The sequence below is a fragment of the Haplochromis burtoni genome, unplaced genomic scaffold (genome assembly GCF_018398535.1).
Source record: "Haplochromis burtoni strain Fernald_Lab_line unplaced genomic scaffold, NCSU_Asbu1 Contig_1066, whole genome shotgun sequence".
Classification (NCBI taxonomy): Eukaryota; Metazoa; Chordata; class Actinopteri; order Cichliformes; family Cichlidae; genus Haplochromis; species Haplochromis burtoni.
Genome location: NW_024583427.1, coordinates 4,132 through 31,943, shown reverse-complemented (window position 1 = coordinate 31,943; position 27,812 = coordinate 4,132). Strand labels below are relative to the sequence as shown.

Genomic DNA, 27,812 nt, shown 5'->3' with positions numbered 1-27,812 from the left:
GTAAACGAGTTAAAACAAGTACTGTTGAGAAACTATAATATAACTGGTGAAAATGTGTAAACAACTTAACCAAAGCGCCTAAGTCGTGTCATGTGACAGCACAACGCCTAAACACAAGAGGGGGGAGGGGAAGCAAAGTGCGCCTGCTCTGCGCTGACACAGGAGCGAGTCCGGCGACCTTTTCCGAAACCACAGCACTACAAACAAGAGCAAAACTTAAAGTAAAGAATCGATCTCACCAGGCTAGTATCGATCCGATGCCGACTTGGTATCGATACAGTCGATATTTGGATCGATCCGCCCACCACTAGCGTGCATAGCCGGTATCCTGTCTCGTGAAAATCTGGTTTAATACCAGGAAAATTGTTTCCATCTTGAATTTAAAACATTTTAAAACCCCGTCAGGATGCTCAGTAGAAATCATGATTAAGGGTGACTGTTTCTGCTTGACGGTAGAAGAAAAGCTGGTTTCTTGTTCTCGGAGAGCCTAACAGGAGTGTACAGAGGCTGTGTGGACCCTAATAGGTCGGGGCCCTTTGTGTGGGAATCGCTGTGAAAGTGGAGTTCTTGGAGGCAGGCAGCACCAAACCCCAGAGACCAGAGGAAAGTGAAGCTCGAAAAGGCCCGAAGGCTTATATTTGTAACGGCCGTTTATAATTCAGAAACGAAGTGCGGTTTGACAGCTGATGTGGGCATGTCTATATAACGGAGACTAGTTTACGCAAGCGGTGAGACTTAAATACTTGGTGGTTTATCAGTTAAGGTTATTATCGGTCAATCGCGTGCTGGTTAGCCAGGAAGTACCTTTTCAGAATAAAGGCTTGTCCGAAAAAGTATTTCGTTTTAAAGTTGCATAGGTGTCCTTGCTGTATAAAAATCAGAGTATAACGTCTAAAATGATCAACAGTAGTAAAAAATAACTGTAGATGCTAAGATTTGGTGTAAAATGTAATGTTTTTTGTTTAGTTTCTGCTGTTTTTATTATTATTTATTTATTTTTCTAATTTTCTTCAAACTGGTTAAAAAACACGACACAATACAGAATTTAAACAGTTTGCATTAATAGTTAATATAAGATTCACTAGCTGTAATGGACCACGTCATACTTTAGGTTTAAAGCCATTTTCATAACGATGTCATGTTTTAATATGCGAGTATGATTTTATTTAGAAGGGTGGACTGTGACCTTTTGCGTATATCCGGTAGATCTACGCTTGTTTTACCTTCGCGCATGGTCGGGGACTTGTGTAAATGTCGGACTTCGGGTGCCGTGTAATCTGACTGCACACTTCAGCCGTCGAGTTTGTGTGAGGAAACATTGGTAAGGAGCCCGGTAGCGGGGTGCTGTTTATCATTGCTGCAAAACAACTGTCGCATGCTCAGCATGGGAGGGGGAAGGGGAGTGTTACTACTGTTAGCTTACACACACACACACACTGATGAGGGAAGCTAGCTTCTGCCCCAGTTGCGAAGTAATAAGTGATAGCTTGAAATAACTAAAGCAATTAGTCCGTGAAGGCAACACTGGTTTACTAGTTTATGCAGAGACGTGCTCACATCTTACAATTACATGGTTCTCAAATAAAGGCAGTGGGCTAGTGACAAGTTTATATTACTGCAAAAATTGCAGCCCTGTGACAAATTAGGGGAAAACACATCCCAAGTTGCATGATATTGCAATATCAAGCAGTAACTTCTAACAAGTTGTCTTAAATATTTTCAGGCAAAGGAATAAAGCTGGAGCTGGAAGACGGTGACCCGCCCCAGACCTCCAGGATGGAGGCAGTGCTGCCAGAGGTCCATCTAACAAACACAGGAGAAACCAGTAAGGCTGTGTGATGTAATAACTTGTGCTCTGGATTATCAGATGGAAAAACATGCCCATTCCAAGGACGAAATGGATAAAACCTCTCGGACGCAGCTTTACAGTTTACAGGAGAGCATAGTTAATGGGTGATATTTTGTTCCAATGGCGTGTGTAGCAAAAACTTAAATTAATAAGTTAATGGTGTCAAATGCTTTGATATGCTTCTCCTTCAAAAAATGGACTAACTGGGCCACACTGCTTAATCACTCAGTTGAGGTGTTGATTTAATCCCACAGTCACAGGTGTATAAAATCCAGCACTCAGTCATGCAGTCTGCCTTTGCAAACATTTGTGAAAGACTGGGTTATTCTCAAGAGCTTAGTACTATAATAGGACTGCACTGTTGCAGAAAGTCTGTTCATGAACTTGGTCCTCTCCTAAATATTCCAAGATCAGCTGTAAGTGGTTTTTATTGCAAGCAGAAGTATTTAGTAACTCAGCCTTGAAGTGTCAGAGCATGCACTCTTGCAGAGCAGGATGACAGAGTGCTAAAGTACACAATGTGAAAAAGTCATTGCCAAGCTAGGCTGACTAAGTAACTGCAGAGTTTCAAAGGTCCTCTGGCATTAACATCAGGACAAAAAGTGTGCATCAGGAGCTTTGTGGTTCTCCTGTGGTTGGTGATATGAGGCTTTCATCAGACAGAGTGGTGTAACGTATTCACTGGACTCTAGGACTGCAACAGCAAGTCAGACTTTCTAATTCCAACATCAGCATTTGACCTCATAAGTGCTCTGCTGGATCAGCAGGGCAAAAAGTCTCACACACACACTCAATCTTGTAGCAAGTCTTCCCAGAACAGTAGAAGCTGCTATAGATGCAAAGGGTCACCAGATTCATCTTAAAGCCTACGGATTTAGAATGCAGAACTGTGCTGGTAAAAAAACGTAAACTCAAAATTGGCGTCATCTTCATCCTTGAATGAGTCAGTGACAGATACAGTTCGGGGGACTTGATGATTATCACAAGGATTAACATTTTGAAGTTTTTGGGTCATGAATGGCAGCCTTACTCACTAACTAGGCAGTCAGACGCTGCCCATCTTTGAACTCAGCCTTAACTGTAATCTCAGCTACATGCATGTAAAACTATCTTGTTGAGAGAAAGTTCTGACAGACCATCACACATACACAAGCACCAGCCAACCTTATTCCTGCTGTAGCTGTTGCCTCCAGGGCAACTATAACCTAGCCAGATACTATAACCTAATGGAAAATCCTGAAAATCACGGCAAACCGTGCCGAGTTGATCTGAGTAGGTAGTCAAGGAAAAGGGGGGTTAAGAGATACTCCTATGGTGCACCCATTACCAGCAAGAAAACATCTCAGTCTCCACCTGTCCGTTTATCCTCCAGGTCTCGGTTCCCTAATGTGCAAGCGGGAGAGGTCACGCTTCGATACGTCGCTGGGTCTCTTGACCCGGAAGTTTGCAGAGCTCCTGAGGTGCTCCGCCGATGGGGTTTTGGATTTAAACGTAGTGTGTCGGGAACTTGGCGCCTCTAAGAGGCGCATCTATGATATCACAAACGTTCTTGAAGGGATCCAGCTCATCAAAAAGAAGTCTAAAAACCACATCCAGTGGTGGTAAGTATAAACTGGGCCAGTAAGTAACAAACATAGACCCATTTTATGCATAAATGTATACAGTGGCTTGCAAAAGTATTCGGCCCCCTAGAACTTTCCCACATTCTGTCACATTACAGCCACAAACATGAATCAATTTTATTGGAATTCCAGGTGAAAGACCAAAACAAAGTGGTGCACACGTGAGAAGTGGAACGAAAATCATACATGATTCCAAACATGTTTTACAAATAAATAACTGAAAAGTGGGGTGTGCGTAATTATTCAGCCCCCTTTGGTCTGTGTGCAGTCAGTTGCCCATAGACATGCCTGATGAGTGTTAATGACTAAATAGAGTGCACCTGTGTGTAATCGAATACTTTTGCAAGCCACTGTATTTAGTAGGGCAAGGGGGCTTTTTTTCTGCTCCTAATGCTCAGACACATTGGATAACTTGAGTGTTGCTTGTTTCGCTGTTGACCTGGGTGTTTTTGAATGCTTGTGCACAGGGGCGGACAACTGAATGAAGACTATCAGCCTGTGCTAAAGGCTCTTGGCGAGGAGGAGAGGAAGCTGGACGAGCTGATCCAAAGCTGTACGGAGCAGATTCATGAGCTGTGTGAGGACTGCCACAGTCACAGATATCCTTTGTCTGTTCAGCTTCATTTCACTCTTTATTGTCACCCAGGAAATACTCTGAAGTAGAGCTGGGCGATAGAACGATAACGATATGTATCGCGATATAACTTTTACTCGATAGAGAAATTAAGCTATCGCGATAGACCTCGCCGCTCTTGTCCTCAAAAAAAAAAAAAGGTCAGCCAATCCAAATTAAGTAGCGCAGAGCCGAACCAATCACAGCCGCAGCGTCACGTCGCGTGACTTGTTACGTACAGCACAAGTGCCAAGCCGCACGTGTGTTTGTTTGGGAAGCAGCCAGCGGGTAATGGAGCCAGCGCGTAATGGAGGAAATGAGTGTGCCGACTAGAAAAATCAACCGAGCGTGACCGAAGAGAAAACAGATGATGGTTCCAAGCCGGAGAGATTGTCGAACGGAAGAGCCATAGAAGTTCCGTAGTGTGAAGGTATTTCGGCTATTTCAAGTCTGACAAAAAACAGAGTAGCGTGCACTGTAAATTGTGCCGAAAGCAAGTCTGGAAATACAATAAACTGGTGCATGCGTCACACTGTGCGCCACGTTATTGTTTCGGTGAAATGAATTTCTACAATACTGTTACTGTTAATTCTACTCTCTGCAGTGTTTAAATGCTTACATATACACACAGTTACTGTCCGTCCACACATACGACTCGGTTCTGCTTCTATGCCCCAGCTTTGTTTACTTTTTCCCACCGAGGCTTCTAGACTTCTGATTGGCCAACATTTCTGCACGGTTAGGAATCTAGCGCCACCTGCTGCTTTGGCATGTTCATAGCAGCGTTTTCCTTCATTTCTGCCTTTATGTGTGGACGGGATTATTTTTTAAAACGAAAACGGAAAATCTCCGTTTTCAAAAATACCCGTGTACGTGTGGACGTAGCCTCAGTCTCTGACTGGAAGCGCTAATTCGTCATTCGGCTTTTGTCAGACTAAAGTAACTGTTAAAACTGTTTGAAAAGCTCAGCTATACAACAAGGAGAGATTGAGAATTTCCTTTTAGTTCTCAGTTTATTTGATATTGACAAAAGTTAGTCAGTTTTGTCTGTTCTTCTGTAAAACAAACTAAGATTTATTTTTAGAATTAATATTTTGTTTCTAAGTGGAATTGACAATTTAGTCTGTTTCGTTTGTTCTATTTTGAAACTTAAACGCTTTAGCGGCTGCCTTTTGTGTAGTTTGCAATATTTGCCTTTATTTATCTGAAAAAGTCTCATGTTCCTTAAGTACATCTACCCTGTTGAACTTATTATGGGAAATAAATATTTAAATAAAAACAAGCTGCTGATTATTTCACATTTTACTTGTGAGCAACGGCACATTTAAATCTTACAAATATAGTTATTTGGCTTATATCGTGATAGATATCGTTATCGCCTGAAATGAAAAAAACATATCGTGATATGAAAAAATCTCATATCGCCCAGCTCTACTCTGAAGGCAGGTTTAATGGGTAAAACTGCTAGGATAAAAATATTAGTGTTTGCAGTTAAAGTAACAGCACCAGGAGCCCTGAGGTGTTCTCAAAGTCTCAGTATGTCTGCCTTTCAAACTGCATTGACTTCATGAGACATGCAGGTGGCACTAGAGGTACATTTCTTTCTTTGTAAACTGTCAACATTTAATAATGGCTGACCAGAGACAGTCTTTACTGTAGTGGTGTGTGTGCTGTTGGCATAAAGGAGGAAATGTTTATTTGTTCCAATCAAGGAAAAATACTAGCTTTCAAAGAGCAAACAATACCTGGAATTAATTATCAGTAATGTTTCAGAACGCACCTGCCTTGTGGTTAATAAAAAGCAGTGGTTGTCTGGTGATTGTGTTGAATTTTTTATTTATTTTTTCAAATCAAATTTGATGGCCGATTTCAAGTAGTTGCAGCAACCAGCTGGTCCACAACACCCGCTTTCAATTACAGGGTGGTTGGTTGCCTGGTGGGAGGGCAGTTTGTCTCCCAGCAATCGTGGATTGGCTCAGACCAACTGCAGGTTTGAAAATAACTGCCATCCAATTCATAACCGCAGATGGACTGATTGCACTGTGCCCGCGTTAAAGAGCGTGCCGGTCATTTTGTAGTTAAATCCCACCTGCAGCAGCTGTGTCATATTTGTTGGGAATGCCTGTTTTACATCAGTGACATTTTGGCCAGTAGTTAATGTGAGTTTTGATGTTTGTAGTTGGCAACAAATGTGTGAATTTTGCCACTTGATCACATTTGATTGATGTATTATCACAAATGTATTGTATTTAATTGCCGGCTTGGCTAAAAGTGGGATAAATCTGCCTCTCCTGTGGCAGGGGAAAAACACCTTCCTAATGAGTCAATAGTGGGGTTTTTTTTTTGGTGTTTGTTTTATGAATTGTGGCTCATATTGGTGTAAAGAAAACAGGTCTACCTTGTGATAAAGAAACTGTTGCAGTGTGAGCATGCGGAGTTATGATTTGAAAAGCTGACACGATCTAAGTGAAACCACACTGCTGGTGCGACACGTGCATGAGTTTTGGAGTCTGCTGAACTCTAAGCTCCAGCGGCACACAAACACCAGTCTGTTGTTTTTATTGTCTTCCTTGACTTTGTGGCTCACATACGCCTATTTGACTTACAAGGATATCTATAGGATTCCCGCTCTGAAAGATCAGACTGTGATCGTGATCAAAGCCCCCACAGAGACTCAACTCGTAGTGCCACACCCAGACGAGGTACATGTCAGTCGGACAAGGTGTAAGATTATTAGTCATTTCTGTTCTCTAGTGGAACTGCTGCTGTTTTTGAGTCGTTAATCAAAATCCACGTGTCTGCTTTCTCAATGCTCAGAGCCTGCAGATCCACCTCAGCAGCACTCAGGGACCCATTGATGTGTTCATGTGCTCCGATGAGCCCCTCCCCATCGAAGCCACAGGTTATTCAGCTGCTGACGAGGGCAGTGGAAGTCATTTAAATGACAGCGACTCCATGCTCGATTTGCCCTTCGCGGCCTTCGCTCAGTCTTCCAGAGGTGAGTCTTGTGTTTGAGCATCCTGTCGCTCTGGTGCCACAGAGGACAAGGAAACGACGTATCACCGTAACCGCGTTGCTGTCACAGGAGCATTGAACAGTACTGTGCCCAGCTCCAACTCTGTTTTGAGATTTTTGGGTGATTTGATCACTTTCTTCCTCACCGGTGTCTCCTCATTCACACTCCCGTGTCATTCCAGAAAACGCTAACAGCAGTTGTGGAATTGATAATCTCTCCAAGCTTCAGCCTGAGCCGACACAGCAGCGCTCTCCTATGCCCTCCACTCTCACCTCCCCCCAGCCCCCCTCTGAGTGCAGTTTTGTTGGTCTCAGTCCCCCTGTGGCCTTCTCTCACAATGAGGAAGGCTGCGTTGTGAGCGTGGCTGACGGGGAGGGCATCACTGACCTCTTTTCCTCTGTCGACTTGGACCAGTTGCCTCAGGATATTCCGCTTCTCTGAACAGATGTGAAGGAATAAATGGAATTTCCATGTAAATGGGATATGAACGGGATCCAATAAACTAGTTGAAGGAGCCAAACTAGTGAAGGAGACTTCCATGTAATTCCATTGCCATCCAGGCCTCTTTTCTTCTCTTTTGGACTGGAGCTGACACGCGTTCTGAGGCACGTTTCTGTTTTTGAGGCCTTTTTGACAGCTCTTCTCCACAATGTCAGTATTTCAGTGTCAACAAAAAGGACTGATTTGAACCCAGAGCTTTGTCAGTTACAGGGACACTGTGAACTGGTCTGGAGAGGTGACGTACACCAAAGGTTTAGAAGTCTGTCCAAAGTCATTCATTAGACTCTTGCTGCTTGTTTTGGAGCTCTGTGATGACAAACAGCTGCAGATGGCATTCGTATACAACTGTTTGATGAACATTGTTGTGCTTTATTACTGATTCACTCGACTTGTTGGAGACACTAATGCAGATTTGTGTCTTATTAGTTACAGCTGGTCTTGTATTATCTTGCAGTGATGCGTTTAAAGCAAACCTGTCCATTATTTGGCATTCTCCCATCCAGGTTTTTCATTTCAGATACCTTAAGTCAGGATGATTTATCGGTCCAAGCACGTGCTCTCATTGCCCTCAGATTTATCGTATTGCATCGAGGTCATTTGAATCGTCTCGATGTGCATTTTAAGACTGAGTTTGCGGCTCAGCGTGACGGAATAAAGATTTTGGCTATGAAGCCGTTTGTGATGACATAACAAAGTAACAGGTGAATGTTGATTGGTTAGGCTATGACCAATGACTGTTAAGGTTTACTGATGTGTTGGAACAGTGCATTACTCTGTGCTACTTAAACTGAACGCCTCATAGCACAGTGTGCTATAAGCCCGTGTTGGCTTTTCTCAGGGTTCCAGTAGCTTTCACACCTGGTGCAATTTCATAAGTTAAAGGCTGATTCATACACAGTATTTACCAGAGCCCCACTGATGTAGGATGACTAAGACCTAAACTGATATCCGGCAATTTAAAAATCCGACACATAAGCAGCAATATTTAGCATAACCACATTTCCATAAGATTTGGCACATGTAGTTTAAAAGCACTCTAACTGGAGGTGCTCAGATCAGCTGCTTGTTGTCTGTGGTGTAACAAACAGGTGTTGCTTACTGAGAAGTCACAGAGGAGTGATCTCTGAACTAAAAGTTTGCAACATCAACACTCAAAATATGCTCTACAGCCATGTCTTCTTTCCACTTTTCAACTTTAATGCGCCATTAGAAATGCTGATATCGGCTGATATCTGTCGGGCTCTGGTATTTACAATGTTGTCCAGAGTTTGACGTGTACGAGAGCTTTGCTTTAATATTGATCGCCAGTTTAAAATGACACTAATTATGATGGCAGACATTTCAGCAGGTCACTTTCTCAGGTACCGCTGCAGCCTGTTTGCGCTCTCTTAGCTGTTAAGAGGAGCAGGATTGTCTGATGATGACATGCTGAACCACTAAAAGCACCGAGGAGAGGCTCTACCATTTAAAGCCCGTTCTTGTTTACAGAACATTTTAAATTGTGCCTTTTTCACGGCGCACACTTCAGCGAGGTTGTGTTTGGCGCCACTAAAAACAAACATGTTGCATTCGGGTGAACTGTTTTGTCATCGTTCTTGGAGAATGAAAGGGCTTCTGCTAATGAAAGGACTGTAACACTAAACCCTTTTCATGCTCACTTGAGCATCTTTCATGAATGCTCACCAGAATTCTTGTCATTTGTTGTCAGTATCAAACTAGGACAGCGCCCGGCTCGAGTGGCTCAACTGCTGTATTTACGAGGCATTGAACGGCTAACCACTGTTGGCACTCAGATCTGGTGTTCTGTAATCCACAGAGTGGGCTAGTCTCTTCACGATGTGTGTTATGTTTGCTTGGCAGAGTCGGGAGGCTGTGAAAGGAAAAACTGTTTTCTGTGTTTTTAACAATTTGACACTAAGATCAAATCTAAAGCTTCAGGTTTTTCCCCTCTTATTATTTTTACTGTTGTTCACGTATTCGCATCAGTTTTGTGTTCAGTTAGATTCATTCTCACTCGAGAGCCTCTTTTTACCACTGATTCTGTCCCCCTAATGCTGCTTTGTAGCCAGAAGACCTCTGCTGAGGGTCATTTCTGTTAAATATTGTATCAAAACTTGAATAAATTTGAGCTCATTTACTTATTAATTCCCAAGTCTATTCTGTTTTCTCTTATTTTTAAATTACATTTTGCTTTTCAGTGAGTCCACGTTAAATTACTCTCATTATGCTTTTCCTTATATTCAGACAGCACTGAATGTTAAAGTTTAAGAGTTTTTCCAACTCGTGGCTCTCTATGATGTCACTGAGAGTGGATCACAACTGCTGTCCAGAGTTTCTGTTTATAAGGGTCAAAAGACAGTTTTAATACAGGCAGCCAGTATAAGTAGAAGACACACCGGTCTGAATCGTGCAAAGCTACTGAGATTAAAAAGAGCTTTAAATGAACATTGGATCCTCTAATGCAGGGGTGTCCAACTCCAGGCCTCAAGGGCCGGTGTCCTGCAAGTTTTAGATCTCACCCTGGGTCAACACACCTGAATCAAATGATTAGTTCATTATCAGGCCTCTGGAGAACTTAAGACATGTTGAGAAGGAAATTTAGCCATTTAAATCAGCTGTGTGGATCAAGGACACATCTATAACCTGCAGGACACCAGCACTCGAGGCCTGGAGTTGGACGCTCCTGCTCTAATGCCTGTTAAATGATTTCAGACTAGTTGATTTAAGTAGTAGTGTAAGCCTTAATCAATTAGATCATGTAACACTGACCTATGAATCATTAAAGTGTGTGTGTGGGGGAGGAAAAATAAGCGCCAACTCAAGAGATGAGCTGGTGTTGTCTCCACATAACGGACAACTTAGCAAAGGACCAGTTTGAAATTGCATCATTTGGCACTTTGTTACAAGCAGCTTGTAAAAAAACGCTCACAATTAGTTCCTATTTAATGAGCCAATGGCATAAAATAGTATTTTTGTGCCAACAAGCTGATTCCCAAAGATTTACTAGGTCAAAAAAAAAACAACTTGACACAGGACCTGAGAGATGGATCTGGCCCTTCAGTTGATTCAATCTACTGTTCCCTTCTTAAGAAAGGGAAGAGAAAAGACTGAGATATGGCAAATTGCAGAACACATTACAAATTACAAGACTGAAAATGGGTGGCAACAGTTCGAATGAAATGAAAAACAATTTTGAAATATTTGTTTCAAATCAGTTTGTACAGAGAGTCAGGAGAGAGGTAAAACGGTGGACGCTCGGTTATAGTTTGGCTTGCATCTCAGACAGCGGTGTTTGAGATCTTGTCCAACTACTGTTGGATTGTGATCCAGCATTCAGTGTCATCGGGGAAGCATTTGGTTTGCGTTGCGTGCACTAAAAACATGCCTCGAGTGGAAAAGACACAAACAAACCACAATTTAACATGATCAGACATGGACTGGCCTCCCCACAGCCAGGACCTCAGCATTATTGAAACAACATGGGATCATCAACAAGAGGCAACACCCAAAGAAGAGCTTTGACTGTCCTTCAAGAAGCCTGGAGAGCTGTCCCTGACTACTTAAGCACACTTTCTTATATTGTTTTTAAGTAAAGCTTATTAAACACTAAAGGCTTCAAATTTGTGGTTTTTAAATTTTCACTATATTGGAAAATTATTTTAACAATAATTTTAAGTGTGCTGGGTATTAAAAGGTAAAAGGGTAAGCTTTCAGAAGATGGATCTTGTTTTGATGAGCCAGCTCTCCCACATGCTGATACAATCCTTTAAAGTTTACACAAAAAGCACTTTTTCAAGTTTTCCTCTGTGAATTATCAGAAGGCAGAAAAAAGATCCAAGGCCCCAAGGCTTGTTTCTGTTACTCTGCACTACAGACAATCAACTGGGAGAGCTTTGCTTTTGAAACTGATATATCCACGTTAGCGATGTTCAAAGTTGGTCATGGAGAAAAATGTTCTAAAAATGTGCTTTTGGCTCAAGGTTGTGACGTGTGGGAAGTTCAACAGAGTTGAAACTTTATATTGATGTGGTCAGTTAGGTAGCAGAGGGGGGTGTTAATCAGTTTCAGCTGCTTTGGTGTTAATGAAATTAACAACAGGTGCATTACAAGGGCAACAATGAGACACTGCAAATACAGGATTCACAGGTCAAGGCTACTGACATTATTCCCCACGTCATCTGTTCTCATTGTATTTTCACTAGTTTTGCACTTAGCTTGGGTCGGTGTCGCTACGGGTAGCATGAAGTAATACTTGGACCCTACACACGTTGGACAGGTAATACAAATCCTCCAGGATGGCATATCAGTATGCACCACTGCCAGAAGCTTTGCTGTGTCTCCCAGCACAGTCTCAAGAGCATGGAGGAGATTCCAGGAGAGCTGGACAGGGTCGTAGATGGTCCTTAACCCATCAGCAGGCCTTGTATCTGTTCCTTTGAGTAAGGAGGAACAGGTCGAGCACTGCCAGAGGTGCAAAATGACCTCATGAGGGGGGCCTGAGGACTCTCTAATGGGGCTTGTGCTCACTGCCCAGCACAGAATTGGCATTTGCCATAGAATACAAGAATTAGCAGGTCCACCACTGGCGCTCTGTGCTTGTCACAGGTGAGAGCAGGTTCACCCTGACCACATGTGACAGACATGGACGGGTGGGGAGAATCCATCTTTCTGACATTTCTTTCAGCAGTGTATTTTCTTTTAAATCAATGCAGTTGAGCACTTCTAAATGTTTCCACAGTGTGGGGAGATCAGCTGTTTTGCTTTGGTACAGCCCCAGTGTGTGCTTTTAAGATCCCAAACTACGCACCAGGATGAAGCAGCTTGACGTTACCTGCTACACAACAACAGTCATGTTCTGTGCTTCTGTTTAGTGTTCATGCTGTTTAATAGCAGTAACAAAGCTTCAGTTTTCTTTAACCATCCTAATTGCTGTGTAACCCCCAGTGCAGTGCACTAGTGGGATCTCTCTGCCACTAGGAGGCACTGAGATCCCACAGAATCCTTCAATTACATTTTCACAAGCTTGTGTTGTTTTCAAACTGTGCCATAAAGTGTTGCCCATCTGAGAAGCGGCTTGTATAAATTGAAGTGGGAACGGGGTTGCGATGATATAACGTGGCGCCTTGCTGGTCACGTTAAATCTAAATAGCGGAAGGAAAGTTTTAGTCATCCTTTATGGAAAAAATCAGCAGGAACAGGCTCGGTGTCAAACTGAACACCCACGTGCTCTGTTTTGTTTCAGCCACAAACATCACCTCCCTGAGCTGTCGGAGCTATATTTATTCCCCGTGCCCACTTGTGCAAGGACCAGGCGCCTGCTGACATGACGATGTGACAGTTTGTCATCTCATTCAAGTGAAGTCGCCAAGATCGCCCCAGGCTACTTATCAGACATGTAATCTGAATCAGTTTTGGAGGCATTAGCGGCTTCAGAGGAGCCAGGAGAGCGGGGTTAAAATGCAGGTTTGACTGACATCATTGACTCTGCTGATCAGATTACCATATCCTTAGGCCGCTTACTGGATATGAAAGGAGAGACTGGTAATTACATTGAATGTATTTGCCCGACTTTCATGGTTGGAGGAAGGAGAACCTGTTAGTGAGACTGAAACATTGCTCCACAGCTGAAATCCTCTGTGGCACATCGGTAGATGTGGGTGTTATTGTCAGATGATCGCTGATTAAATCAGGGTTCTTTTTTAAAAAAAAAAAAAGTGATCTAAAATCTTCTAAAGCTCAGTTTAAAAAAAGAAGTGCCTCTGATGTTCCTCTTTATTTATACAGAAGCACCCGCACCTTGTAAACTTTTTTCTTCTTTTCCCGTCCCTACTTCTCTTTGTCTGAGCCACAGCATCTTAGAAAAACACATCATCGCCCTCGACATGATGATGTAATCCGTCAGGTGCCTACAGCCTTCGAGCCTGACTATAGATGGCAGTGTGGTACCTTAAAAATCCCTCATGAACCCTGTCAACCCAGTTCCCCACAAACAGTGGCACACTCACACCGAGTTCATGAAGTCACTGGATCACTGCTATTATTGATTCATGTGTGCTTCTCTTGTTGTTGTTTCTTCTTCTTTTTTTTCGCTCTTCTCTGTGTCGCTTAAGATTTGCACATCGGAGGAAGGGGGGGAAAGTGAATATTGAATTGGGTCATATTGAATTAGGTTCGACGTCAACCACCTTCCCATCTCAAGAGGGCTCACTTAAAGTTCAGTCGATACAACTGTCAATCGGGCGATCAATCATTCTGTGAGGTTTCTTTTATTTATTTTTTTTAAGTGCTTTTCCTTGTTGGCTGCAAGTGCATGATGTGTGGTGGCTTTGAAGCACTGGACAAAACACACAGATGGCTTGGCTTAAAGTGTGACATAGGACTAAGTCATCATCACTTAAGGCTCACTCCCTCAGGGAAGGGGGTTTTAGGAGTGACTCGAGGCATGTGACGTTGCAGGTTGGTAGGCTTGCCCAGCTGTTCCTTCCCTTTACCCCCTGAAAATGCAGCACTTGTTTCTGCGCTATGCTCTCTTCAGCCAGGCGGTTGTTTTGACTGCTGTAATGCACTGAGGCTGAGAGAGAGAGAGAGTGAAAAATAAGAGAGGGTTAAAGAGGGAGCATGAAAACCAGGAGAGAGATGGAGCGAGCGTACTATTCGTCTCTCATTGGCGGGGGAGAGTACGGCGTCTTTTTGCGTAGCGCCGCCCCAGCCAATCGACGACTTGTGCAGTATTTTTGGGTTTATGAATGAAATGAATAGTGAGAAAGCAGGACAGGAGTAGTTTGATTCATCACCCGTAAGCTCGGGTTGCGTGGCGTAGACCGAAGACACAGGTGCGCTTGTTTTGCTACGCACGTGGCCTCAGAGGGCCTCTAGGCGCGGACAGAGAGATCAGTGGGCGGCAGCGATGCAGCAGCACATGCAAAAAGCACTCGCAGGCACACCTTTATCCATCTTTGTTATCTCACAAAGAAGTGCAGTTTAAACGGTGCATACACGCGTCAAAGCCTGATCAGTGCAGGTGGACCAGCCCGAGGCAGAATTGGCTGTTTACCTTCTTCCTGTTTTCTCTGCACACACTTGTTGTCACAGTCCAGCACAGTTTCATTCATGTAAAGAGTGACTGAAAGGGCAGCACGCTAAACTCTGTTAGTGGGTTTATAAGCTCAGCTGCTGGTGGAGTTCGTCCAGAGGTCAGGAGATGTTGAGTCACTGTGTTTTTACTCCATAATAACATGATTTGCACTCCTTTGGCTCTCAGTTCCTTCAGAGGTCGACAACATCAAGGTGTTTGGGTATTAATCAGCTGGACTCAAATGTCCCTTTCCTCAAAATGTTTCTTGACAAAATAAAATGTTCACCTCTACCCTACAGATACAGCAGTGACTGCCGTCTTTATGGCGAAAAGAGTTAAAAATGTATGAAGACACAAGCTGTTGTTTAAAAAGTCCACATATGGAAACCCCCACACACCCAAAGAACCAAAAAGAGACTGTTCAGTTACATATTTTCCTTCTTATCAAACCATTTCATCCTCTTATTTCAACCCTCTCAAGCAGAGATGTCAAACTCTTTTCACAATGCCAGGTTACACACATGGTTTGTACCAGCAAAACTTCAGTTTCTCAGTGTACAGAAATTTAAATTTAATTACAGGTTTAATAAATCAGAAATCTTCATTTTAAAAAAAGACATGTATTCAATATATGAAAAATATCTGAAATATATGAAAACACAGTTAAATTTGTGTCGTCCTTCATATTTTCCCATTAGGCTGTATTGGAGACTTCGCCGGGCCGATTCTGGTCCCCGGGCCTTATGTTTGAGACCTCTGCTCTAAGAGTAATTTAGACCATATGAACCAAATGATTCGTTCATTTCATGAGTAATGGGAATAAATGGGCTATGGAACATTTTCACATCCATGTATTTTAAAGTGTTTTAAGTGACACACACTCTCTGTCCCAAAATTCTGCCACATGGAAGGCGACACTGCACGAGTCAACCAATAAATGACAGCTCAAGTTCGGAGGTGTAGTTCACTAAGTTTACTAAAAAGAAAAAAAATCAGTGTGACTTGAAACTTAATTTAAATCTGAACTAACAGGTTGAGTCAGAGACAGACAGAAATGCATGGCTTGTTTACCTTTTCTCAGCAGAGTTTATGTGCGTTTGAAATGAGTGCTGTATATGACTGTCTCATTTGGAAATCGTGAACACCCACAACGTTCGGTAAACCCAATAACTTTTAATGACTAGATTCAACAACCACGATTATGAGATCTTTAATACCATTTTAAACACCCCCAAAATATATATCATTAAGAGCAGCTTCTTTGGTTTCTATTATATTTGGAATATGTGAGCACTAGTAAAAAGCCATATATTGGATTATTATGGACTGGAGCTCAAATGTGACAGGAGCGCCAGTAGGGTTGGGCAATTGGACGAATATATCGACTATTGACGATAGGCTGAGCCCATTGGTGATTTATTCATTTGCCCATGAGTAAGTTTGCTAATAGTGATGGAGCTAATAGAAGCAATCCACAGGAAAACATAATAGCGCTGTTTTAACAGCACCCTCTTTGATCTGTGAGCAATTTTAATTGCTGTCAGCGTTAACTGACTAATGACTAATGTGATTAACAATTAACCCATTTGGAGTGCAGACTGAGTCAAAATCCCTGAAATGTCTGTCAACGCATTTTGGGTAGTTTGTCCAAAGTTTGTTCATTTTGTGCTCCAGATGGGTTAATTGTTAATCGCGTTAGTCATTAGAAATTTAATTGTTAATTGTGATGACCGCGTTAACGCTGACAGCCCAAATTTAGTTCGTCAATGTTTGGACTTCTGTGTTGTAAACGCGCAGATCAGTCCGTGCATGATTACATTGCTCCGCCCATCAAAAAGTCTGCACATGCGCGAATATATCGCACATCGCGGTTATTGGACTGGCGATTGTCGGTAAGAAAATTTGTACATATCGCCCAACCCTAGGCGCCAGTCTGTTTTGTGATTTCAAATAATTTCTAAAATTCTGTGATTTCGGGGTTTATTGTTTATTAATTTTGATATGATCGAGGTTAATAACGATGATTTTTTTTTGTTGTTCGTTGCCTGTAGTTTGCATGAAATGTGCTGACTTGTCTGCAATTCAATTCAATTTTATTTATATAGCGCCAAATCACAACAAAAGTTGCCTCAAGGCGCTTCATAGATACAGAGATAAACCCAACAATCAAATGACCCCCTATGAGCAAGCACTTTGGCGACAGTGGGAAGGAAAAACTCCCTTTTAACAGGAAGAAACCTCCGGCAGAACCAGGCTCAGGGAGGGGCGGCCATCTGCTGCGACCGGTTGGGGTGAGAGAAGAAAGACAGGATAAAAGACATGCTGTGAAAGAGAGACAGAGATTAATAACAGATATGATTCAATGCAGAGAGGTCTATTAACACATAGTGAGTGAGAAAGGTGACTGGAAAGGAAAAACTCAATGCATCATGGGAATCCCCGGCAGCCTACGTCTATTGCAGCATAACTAAGGGAGGATTCAGGGTCACCTGGTCCAGCCCTAACTATATGCTTTAACAAAAAGGAAAGTTTTAAGCCTAATCTTAAAAGTAGAGATAGTGTCTGTCTCCATCCATCCATTTGCTTCTGCTTATCCTTTTCAGGGTCGCAGGGGGCGCTGGAGCCTATCTCAGCTGTCATAGGGCGAGAGGCGGGGTACACCCTGGACAGGTCGCCAGTCTGTCGCAGGGCCAACACACAGACAGACAACCATTTGCACTCACATTCACTCGCACATTCACACCTAGTGGCAATTTGGATTATCCAATTAACCTATCCCCACAAGTTGCATGTCTTTGGACAGTGGGGGGAAGCCGGAGTACCCGGAGGGAACCCATGCAAACTCCACACAGAAAGACTGATGGTGGAATTGAACTCAGGACCTTCCTGCTGTGCGGCAACAGTGCTAACCGTGCTGCCCGCAGTCCCACAGTGTCTGTCTCCCGAATCCAAATTGGAAGCTGCAATCACTCCCCAACTAACTAGCAAGCACTACTGAAACGTAAAAAACTGTAACTCAAGCCTTAAATGGGAAATATTTACCTTAACTGTTAAAGTAATGCCTCAGTGCTTACATTTCAAAAGACATGTAGCATTTAGGGAGAATGGTCTCTGTTTGTGTGTGTCAACATCTTCACAGTTTCGCTACCACTTTGCAACTCGTCTGCAAGTCACAAGACAAGTCAGTGTCTTCCATGCAAACAAGGGCAACTGCTGCGATCAACGAGTGACCAAAATAGTTGCAAGGATCTTTGTGACCACTTTTACCTAGTGACAATAAGCAACCTCCAGCAACCAGTTGCCATCCAGTTGGAGATTAAACTTTTTACCTAAGAATCTGGTGGTTGCAAGGACTTACTGACTGCTCTCTAGGTCTGCATGACTTGGGTTTTAGCAGTCGATTTTACGGTGACTGCATTTTCCCCTTGCGATGGGTGGTTGCCGGGTGGTCACTAACTGGTTTCTAGTCCTGTTTTGACAGTTGCCGAAGCAGAAGTTTGATTAACAGTTTGCATGAGCCAAGGCAGCTTCATACACATGGTGCAATAATTCAACCACTGTGATGAGCTTCTCCTTAGTTTTGATGTGAACCGACAGGCTGCCCTAGCAACCACCTCGCCCTCTCTGTTCATGATATGATTTCATTGGCTTATGGCAGCACTGGAGCATTTTAATAAACGTGTCTTTCTTGGCTGGCGCTTGAAACGCTGAACCTGTCTTAACTTTTCAGCGCATGCAAAAGCGAAGCCACAAATCGTTGGTTCAGTGGGGCAACACATGAATTTGCCCCGTTCAGAGTAAATGAGAGGCGAGAGAGCACTGAAGCCTGAAGAGGCTGGGTGTGCGCTGTGCACAACCAGCTGAGACACACTGTGATGTATGGAGAAAAGAGAGGCAAGGAGACGGCCATTTCTCATACTTTATGGCTTTTCTTTAATAGATGAAAAGATCAACAAACAGAAGCTGCCACTAGTTGATTTCCACCTCTTTTGATGGTTGATATTGATGGTTGATAGAAGATTGCAGGGAAAATCAATTTCTTGTGTGAGAGAATCCATACTGGGGGTCGGTACATGGACCAGGAAAGTCATTCTGCTCAGCCCGTTGGTCTTTAGGGGCTCGTCTCCACAAAGATTTGACCTCTTCCCGGGGGGCTTTGGATTTAGATACGCTCTCTGTTAGGTCTTAAAACAGGCTTGGTAGGATTGCCAAAATTATATGTGGGGCTTTGTACTGTAGGGCTTGATCTCAGCAGTGAATATATAAGGCAAGGCTCCAGATGATGTAGGAGTTGGCTGGATCACACACAGCTGGGTCCTGGCTTTTGGTAAACGCGGAGCGGTCGGAATGTAACGTCTGGCTCGCTCGCGCTCTCTGGTCTGAGGTTTTGGATTTTTCCTCTCCTGAGCCGGGGCCGCGCGGTGTGGGTGTATAATGCCTCAGCTCTTGCGATGACAGCCTCGTGACCTGTTGTGAACCTCGTCCACCTCTCCAGCCCTCTCTCCAGTGGGTATTTACTTTCTTTAGTTCCACTTGGATACATTAAATATTTGCATAGACAAAACCAGACACGAACCTGAGCTCGTAGGCTCATACCCTTGAGCCAATGGAGACAAAGACCGTCAGTTGTCATTTGCATGCAATTTGCATCGGATCCCCCTGCGACTGTTTGCAATGTCAGGAGGCCAAATTAACCAGTGTTCCGTTTTAGCTTGATTTACATCTCATTTGCATTCGAGTTGCTTAACTAGGATTACTTAGCTGGGGTGACCCTCACGGAAACTCCTTGCCTCGCGCTCAGAGGCGGGCAGATAGTGCGACCAGCTAATTTCATTATGGGAAACGGCCGTTTGACTCAGAGTGCCTTTGGATGTAATCATTAAACGGGACGAGGGCTTCGCAAGCTGTTTGTAATCAGGCCGTTTCCACGTGCATATGGACATTGTGTCATATTTACTGTAAGGATGAAAGATTAGGCATGCAGGGGATAGTGGGCAGCATCAATCTCACTCAGCATCTTAGAGCAGCCACATTAATCATCCCATCTACGGGAAAATCATCCTCATCAAACTCCGGGGCCACAGTGTGCACACATGGTGATAATCACTGGATGGACAGAAGGAGAGTTAGTGGCTGACTGAGCAGAGGCACCGCAGCCAATGCCTCTTCATTGATCCTAGGAAGTTGGACTGGGTGTTAGGCGGTGTTTTGTCTCGCTAATGCCTTCATATGGTGCCGTCTGGCAGCGCCGAAGTCTCAGCTCTACCGAGCAGGCCAAATTGTTTAAGTTCCTCCTACTCCGTCTTCTCCAACGTCGATCGGGAGCCCCCCTTTTCCAGGGTGAGGCTCCCGTTTTCCTTCCTTTGCCCCCCTCTCCTCCACTCTCCCCTCTTCAGTCTGCTTTTATTTATAGAGGGCGAGAGAGCTTTGCGGTCCAGATGGATCCCCTCAGATATTACGTGGTGGATTTCAATAAGGAGAATCAATTCTGGCTTTGTTTGCGGAATCAACCCCACACCACACTTCTAATACACTGACATCAACCGGGGCAATATATCATCCGCAGAAATTTCATCATGTTGTTTGTTTGCCTGGGAGAGGAAAAAAACACAAAGGCGAGAAATGAAAGTTAGAGATCAGAGCCACATCCCGCGAGGAGCGGTGCCAGTGTTTCTATAAGTATTACCTCTCTCTTTTTTTCATTAAAAGAATGTTACATCCAGGAAAATCTGATCAAATTTTTGTTTTTTTTCTTCTCTCTCTGTCATACATTTTGTATATAGCGCTTGGGCGTGGGTCCAACAGTGTTCTCGATCCCGCTGAGTGGTTTTATTAGGAAAATGTAACTCCTGTTTGCTGTACGTGTGCTAATCCCATCTATACAAGGGAATGAAAATGCCCATGTTGGCTAAATCTGCAATTATTCCGTCTGTAAGCGGACTAGCCCGCACTCACGCTCTCATTACTCTGTGTTTAGTGTTTAGTGTAGTGTGAGGCCGTACACGCGCACACACACACTGTGAGGCTGGTGGTAGGTCTAATGAGGGAGAAGGCCTTGAATGGTTCCTATGCTGTGATGCATTAAAACTTAATAACCTGTCCTTTCAGCTCTCTCTTAAGAAAATGCTCCAGAGCTGATAATTGGAAAGATATTTGCCTCTTTCTCCTGCTCTTTCTTGTCTTTCTTTTATTTAATGGCTGCTTTCAGTTCAGTTCAGTCGGGTCCATTATTTGCCCTTGAAAAAATATTCCTCCTTCCCACCCCTCTCAACACCCCCAAATTCCTGTTTTGGCTCTTTAGCTAGAGCTTAGTTGATGAATTTAGGTGAAAGTGGCCAGTTTTGCTGTAGTTATTACTCAGACATGTGACACATTTAGTCCCAAAATGAATAGACGACATTCAGGAGGCGACAAAAGGTTAGTTGTGCCTTTTAAAATCTTTGGTTTAACCATGTGAAATTAGCAGTAAACAGAGCCTGAATGTAAAAAACTCACCCGCATTAACCCGCATCGTGGGGAGGTGCTGCGAACTTACCTCAGCCCAATTCAAGGTCTGACAAGCCGACAGAAGGAGAAATCTCCAAAACAACAGCTCGGCATGAAAGGCGTGGAAATAGAAGTTTGAGAAAACATCCGACTCCAGGTCTGCGTTGCAGTCTGTTTCCAGGGAACTCAAACTTAACCCTTACCCTTGTTCGGTAGCTGCTGAGCTTGAGCTTCAGCAGCTCCATCTCCATAACAACTGAGCCAACGCCGTCGCTGGTGAAGATCGTGAATGCAGCGAGTGGAAGGAGAGGACCTTTGTCTTGTTAGGTTGAAGTGCTATTTCAAAGGTCCTAAAGGTGTCGTGGGTGTATTCTTGGCCTTAATGAGCTCACATGTTGACAGATCCAGCTTTATGACAGGAAGTTCATTCAGACCAATGAGTTTGATGCACAGCTCAGTGAAACACGTCGCAGCACTTTATAATGGCTGTTAATAAGTGGTAGTAGTATTTGAGTTAAACAGCTGGTTGGTTATTGTAACATTGTTGCTGTCTCTGGATGATTGAATAAACTAACAGTTACTATAAAGTGTTACTCGTGTTGTCATCCTTGTAATATATGTTCTGTGGCTGTGGAGGTGAGGCTGTAGATCATTTTTGCACAAATCCAACTCTAATGAGCCGGGTCGTAGGGATGCAGACTTGTTCCCACTGCATGTGTCATGAAGAACAAATCGCAGAACAAGGCAACAAGTCTCGTTGCTTTTAACGCTTAGACTGCTCAAAGTGAACAAGTCATTACAAATTCACTTTTGTGGAGCAAAATTAGCAAAATTAGATTTATATGAAGAGCTGTCTTTGCTGGTGGCGTCACTACTTTTATTTGAATGCAGGCTGTCACTTTCAGTTTGCTTTTCTGCACAATGCAGGTGGCAGTTTGCAATGGCGGAAGCAACAATGGGCTGCACAATGGCTCAGCCACACTGGAGTAAAAATAGGACAGCAACTGCTTTGCGACTGGGTGGTTGCATTGAAATTTTTCCGCTCGCAGAGGCTGATTACAACTAGTGTGGACAACCACTTTTAATTGCACGGGTCACCTGATGTAGGTAAATCAGTGTCCTGTGGCAACTATGTTGCTGTTGTGGAGGAATTTTAGTTTCAGATCTATAGACTGAGTTCATGTGAATTTATGTTTATTTAGATTTGCAATTTTTGATGATTTATCACAGTTCATCGCTGTGTTATCACAAACATTGCATATAATTGCCAACCAGACGCTATTCAGCTGCAGACTGACGGTCCTGTTTTATCGCAGATTGACGCAACAAAGCCATCTGAAGACGCCGAATGACTGTGATTGGTCACAGCCGTGATCCCCATCTTTGAAGCAAATATTTCAAAGGCAAGATTGCAAGTTCACTGCACACGGTTGCAGTAATTTTGGTTGTGCTACGACCTCTAACCACTGTTTTCCCTAGTCTGAGTGTAGCATTGATTTTCTTTTTGCATTATGTCCTTATACCCTTTCTTTGTACTTAAAAAGCAACAGGTTGCAGACTTTACTGATGATTCACCAGTTTATGGGCCACAGGGATTGTTGAACTTTGATCTTGCTTTGCATTCGACCATTCCTGCCCTATGAATTATGTGCATTTAGTGGGAAAAGTGTCATAGGCTGCAGTATATTTTCTATTGCCTGTGATTTTACATGACTAGCAACATGTTCAGTGATTAAGGAAAAGATTTATTTTTCCAGTGAAGGATAGCTAAACAAAAGAGAAGCGAACTGTAGGACTGAGCAGTGGAGATTGGCCCACGCTGACTAAAAAGTGCAACACTTCTGTTCTGGGCTAAATTTTTACCACCGGAGTCTAAAAGCCTGAGTTCCATCACGCTTCCCAGATCAGTCCTAGCATAAACAACCGTAGGAATGTGACATAAAAATAAGCTTCGTGTGCCCCGCTGACAGCTCAGTAACTGCACATCATTTCAGTCTCATATGTATTCCATACCATGTCCTGCATGTGTGTTTGTGTGTGTCCATTACCTTCCAGTGTTTATGCCTTCAGCAGCGTTCCAGGGACTGTCACTGATCAGAGTTTAGGTTAACATTAATGCCAGTCGGCACACACAAACTCCACCACTAGCTGCCAGGCTCTTGGATGTACTTCTGTGTGTGCGCCTCTATATGCTGCGGATTAGAAGAAAGGGCAACTTTATGTGTTGACGCCTTGAGCGGTGCCTGTACAGCTCAAAGTGAGTGCCTAATGTGCGGTCACAGTCGGTGGAAGCACGTCCGCACCGCTGCGCCTCCACGGGGCCGAGGACCACGGTAGCTCCGTGCTGCTGCCTGTTTAATGTGAGCTGACCCAGAAACGAGCAGCGTTACCTCTTTATCTTAAGCTTATAGAAAATCTCTTGCTCTTTCCTTTCTCCTGCGTACCTCTGCGTTTCTACCCCTCTGCTGTCCTTCTGTCCTCTCCACCCTCCCCTTTAAACTGTCGCACTGAATCACTCTTGAAGTCTACACATTCATTGTCCTAGTCAGTACGAACTTGTATCCTATCCTCACCCTCACTATACTAGATGCTGCATCCTCTACAGTCTCATGACTTTTTTGTAATGGAGTATATAATCTTTTGTTTGCCTTTTAGGCGAACAGCTCAGCCAGTCTGGTGACATGGCAGTTTTTCTCTGGGTAACACGCGAGTGAAAATCTGGCATTAAAGCGGGACAGAAATTAAAAGTATTTAAGTCTTTGCTGTTTGTTTAGACTTGTGTTTGTGTTTGAGCCAAACTGCAATCACCAAAAAAAAAAAAAACCAGAAGAGATTTACAGCATGTTTGACTTTGGTGATTTTGGAACAACAACAGCAACCATGAAAGCTCTGTATGCTTTTATGGTCGCTGTTGGCGGAACCAAGAAAGCATATAGACCGCTAACGCTAATGCTCCTTTTCATGTCTTTCCCAAATAAATGTTCAGGAGCAGGCCGTGATGGAGTAGGTGCTGAATAATCGTGGACAAAGAGTAACGTTTAGTGGAATTTGCCAGTGTTAGCATGCTAGATTAACTGATTAACTTTGTGGAAGTGGAAGTGGAAGCCAAGGAACGACTTCAGAGCCTGACAAATGAGGCCATTGCAGAAAGACTGGGACCTGCAGTTAATCAAATGGCCACTTGATGCTGTCTCCAAAAGTGGAAACCTACATTATGCTACAGTCACAGCAGGGAAAACTGTGTTTGGAGACCATTGGATGACCAACAACCATGTCCATTGGTCTTACAATTTTGTTGCCCTTGAAGTGGTTACTTAAAAGACGGCGTCCAGAGCTGCGACTACTCGCTGTCTTTAAAGCAACTTTTAAGATGTCAAGAAAAAAGCAATAAGACAGAATAAGTCTTTACGTTTGTGATGGAATGTGGTAAAGTTAGCATTTACAATAATAATGTAATAGTGATTAATTGCAATAAACTGGTGTAAATTTCAAATCTGTTGCCATCTGCGCACACAGAAATTCACAGTAACTACGTCCAGATATTACCTTATAGATCTTAAACTGAAAATCCTCATAAAGGTGACGTAATTGCTCCACAATAGCAATTTAACTAATTCATGGACAGGCTGACTCAGATCACGCCGCAATGCATTGTGGGAGCGCAGCTCCATTTTCGGGGTCTACGAATCAAAACAAACACACTGTGTTGGAACGATGACGACAAGAAACACGCTTAAAAGCAGCTCAAAAGAAAACAGACGGTATAGAGACCGATTGCGTCCAGAGGCGAAGCAGCGGTACTTGAAAAAAATAGAGTGCATCGCAAATCTGGACCCATTTGAAATACGGCAGTGGAGTAAAGACCCAGACGACTTACCGCCACTGTCCTACCTCGATATCTTCACGTATCTTGTTTGTGGAGTAAGCGCTTACACAGCGAACCAGTTTCGTAATTACAAGTCACTGGAGGCGCACATCCAATTTACAAATGGCTGGGTGCAAGATTTGGCTATTTTCAAGCCGCCAAACTCTGAGTACGTCGTCAAAGTAAGTCAGCTGGAGTGCATCGAGTGAAATAGCCATTTTCCACCCCCCACCATAATTAATGTTACACATTTATCATTTAACTGCTAAAATATCGTTATCATATTATATGCCCATAATTGTAAAGTAGATGCAAATTAACACATTGATAATCGGGCAAATTATTAACGCCAATTTGTGTCCTTCCTGTCTCATTTCATTTATTGTCTTTACATCAACCAATCAAGTCACTCCATTCGATGTTTGATCGCAATTTCTATAACTTCCGAGACCACCAACGATGATATTATTCAGCTATAAAGTGTGATGTGAACATATTTAGAACTTACCGGAATGAAAATGTCTTGAGCACACCAACTGATATCTGGAGACGTAACAGAACTTGATATCAGCTCGTCTCACGGCTGCTATCCAGGCTAGACGCCTTCGTTTGGTAATATCCGATACATGAGCTCCTTCATGTTGCTTCCAGGTTGGGAAAGCATAAAAAGACAATCGAAACTTATTCCCGTGCCGGTCGTAAGATCGAACATTGCAGCCGACCACACAGCAAGTACGAACCATGGCTATGCTTTCGCTCCTTACTTAGACCCCCAAAATGGCGGATCGGGCCAAAATCCTTTCCACGCCCACCCCCGTGACATCACGCTCCAAAGCCCTATATTGTATGATAGAAGCTAGCGAGCTAACTCCCTGCTAACTTCTAACTCCGTTAAATGTCATAAATTCCGTTTTCATGGATGCCTGGATGCTAAACTCAATTGTTACACCTGGTAGAGCAGAACGCTGATCATTTTATTAAAGATGAAAGACTTTAGACAGTTTTTCAACTCTCAGTAATGCCATAGTGATCGTTTGATATATGGACCTGCAGCGGAGTTTAGGTCCAGACACGGCTAGTGACGTCAGACTGAACAACCGGATAAGCAAGCTAACTAGCTGTCAAGCTTGCTATCTAGCTATCTAGCTTGTAGTGCTGCTAGCATTTCCAATATGCACTTCTGTTTTAAAAATCTCACTATTAATGTTCTGTTCCATGCTTTTGTTAGCTACTAAATTTCTGAAGATAAAATATGATATAACTGTCACTTATGAAAGAAGCAATATGAGTCTTGGTGTGAAAAATGACAGCTTCCCTGGGTTACTGAAGAAGTTGCAGAGAAGCTAGCATAAAATCAGCTGTTCCTCTCTCTGCTCGCACACACATTTACACACCCACGCTCCCCTCACCCTCTTTCCCCCCTGCGCCTGTTATTGTGACTTATATAAGTTGTGCTACTGTTTCTGTTTGACCTCTCACTGTGGCGACAGTTAGCGCTGTGAGAACACCGACCAGTCCTGTTGAATCAGGCTCAGCAGATATGTGCGCTTGTGTGTGTGTGTGTGAATGTGTGTTCATGCGCATAAGTGGATGGCCTTCTGAAATATTCTGCTCAAACAGGGCAAATATTACTTTGGCAGGATATAACTTGACCAGAAATGTGAGTGCTCCTGCAGGAAATTATATTTGAGTAAAACAGAAGAACACCCCTCAAGTAAAAAAGGCTTAAAGAGTGACGGCGAGGCACAGAAATTTGTGAGTGCTGCGAGTCTATCAAGTCAAATAAGAGAAACTTGAATGCAATTGTTCCACAATCTTGTGGGTGTTTGCATATGTTTGTGCATATATACGGTATACATGTGTAGGAAGTGTACAAGAAAACCCACTCAAGTTCGAAACTCTTTGCTAAAGTGTAGGCTATATAAGTATTAGTTTGTTTTTTTATCATAAATGCCTCAACTTTCCTGAAAATTAACTTATTAGAGCAACTTGAGTGAAAAGTGGGAAAGCTTGCATGGCTTTTTGTGTGTCAACATGTGTTTGTCACCCCCCATCTATGTGGCCATTTCTAAATGTCACCCCCCCTCCTCCTCTTTCCCGTATGAGGGAGATGTTATGCAACTTTATCCGAAACGACCGCAGCTCTCGTGGCATCAACAAAGCCTGCCGGCTGCAGATCTGTCCTCGACAGCCTGTTGTTTTTGTTATTTTCCTCCCTCTCTCTCTCTTTCTGTGATTACTGACTACATTAGCAAGTAAATGATGTGACCCGACATGTACCGCTTGGTGAGAATCGCGTCGGGAACGGTGGCTCTCGGTAGCCAGAGAGCCCATCTTGCACAGCTTTGATAAACAAGAAGAAAAGGAAGCAGGTTAAATGATGGCTGTCTGTGTGTGTGTGTGTGGTGTGATTTGTCCTCATTCTACTTGAGCTCTCCCATGCCTGAGCTAGGGATTGATGCCTTTCAAGGCCCATTTCTCTGTGCGCGCTCTCCCTCTGTTTATAGCTATGTAACTAGTGGCCTGGTTGTTGGGTTCTTGTGCACTGAATTCACCTCCCTCTCTCTCTCTCTCCCTCTGACCCACCCCTGGGTGACTCATCACAGGATAATCAGGCCCAGAGCTTTACAAGGATAACTTAGTCCAACAAAACAGACGTGATCTGACCCCCTCCGAAAACCAAAATAAGTAAATCGAATAATTAAATGCACAAATGAAAAGGCAAGAGTGATTAAACAGAACAGAAGAGATGATGATGAGTTTACTTAGCCTGTCTGCACTGCTG

The 27,812-nt window shown here is 43.3% G+C and overlaps 1 protein-coding gene across 1 annotated transcript; it reads left to right on the top strand.

Annotated features, from left to right (window-relative positions):
• The first annotated feature begins 1,178 nt into the window (after window positions 1–1,178).
• LOC102296589 (transcription factor E2F3) lies at window positions 1,179–10,141 on the top strand. The gene is made up of 7 exons (XM_005951593.3): window positions 1,179–1,321; window positions 1,724–1,825; window positions 3,222–3,450; window positions 3,939–4,070; window positions 6,672–6,786; window positions 6,902–7,082; window positions 7,282–10,141. The coding sequence occupies exons 2-7, from the start codon at window positions 1,777–1,779 to the stop codon at window positions 7,539–7,541; spliced, it is 966 nt and encodes a 321-aa protein (XP_005951655.1). The 5' UTR covers window positions 1,179–1,321; window positions 1,724–1,776; the 3' UTR covers window positions 7,542–10,141.
• Window positions 10,142–27,812: the final 17,671 nt, after the last annotated feature.

What these genes read in the sequence shown, in the direction of transcription:
- LOC102296589 (XM_005951593.3), top strand. Translation starts at nt 1,777, where the DNA reads ATGGAGGCAGTGCTGCCAGAGGTCCATCTAACAAACACAGGAGAAACC. An exon ending in AAAAACCACATCCAGTGGTG is followed by an intron (nt 3,451 to 3,938) that starts GTAAGTATAAAC and finishes GCTTGTGCACAG; the next exon opens with GGGCGGACAACTGAATGAAG. An exon ending in GAGGACTGCCACAGTCACAG is followed by an intron (nt 4,071 to 6,671) that starts ATATCCTTTGTC and finishes TTTGTGGCTCAC; the next exon opens with ATACGCCTATTTGACTTACA.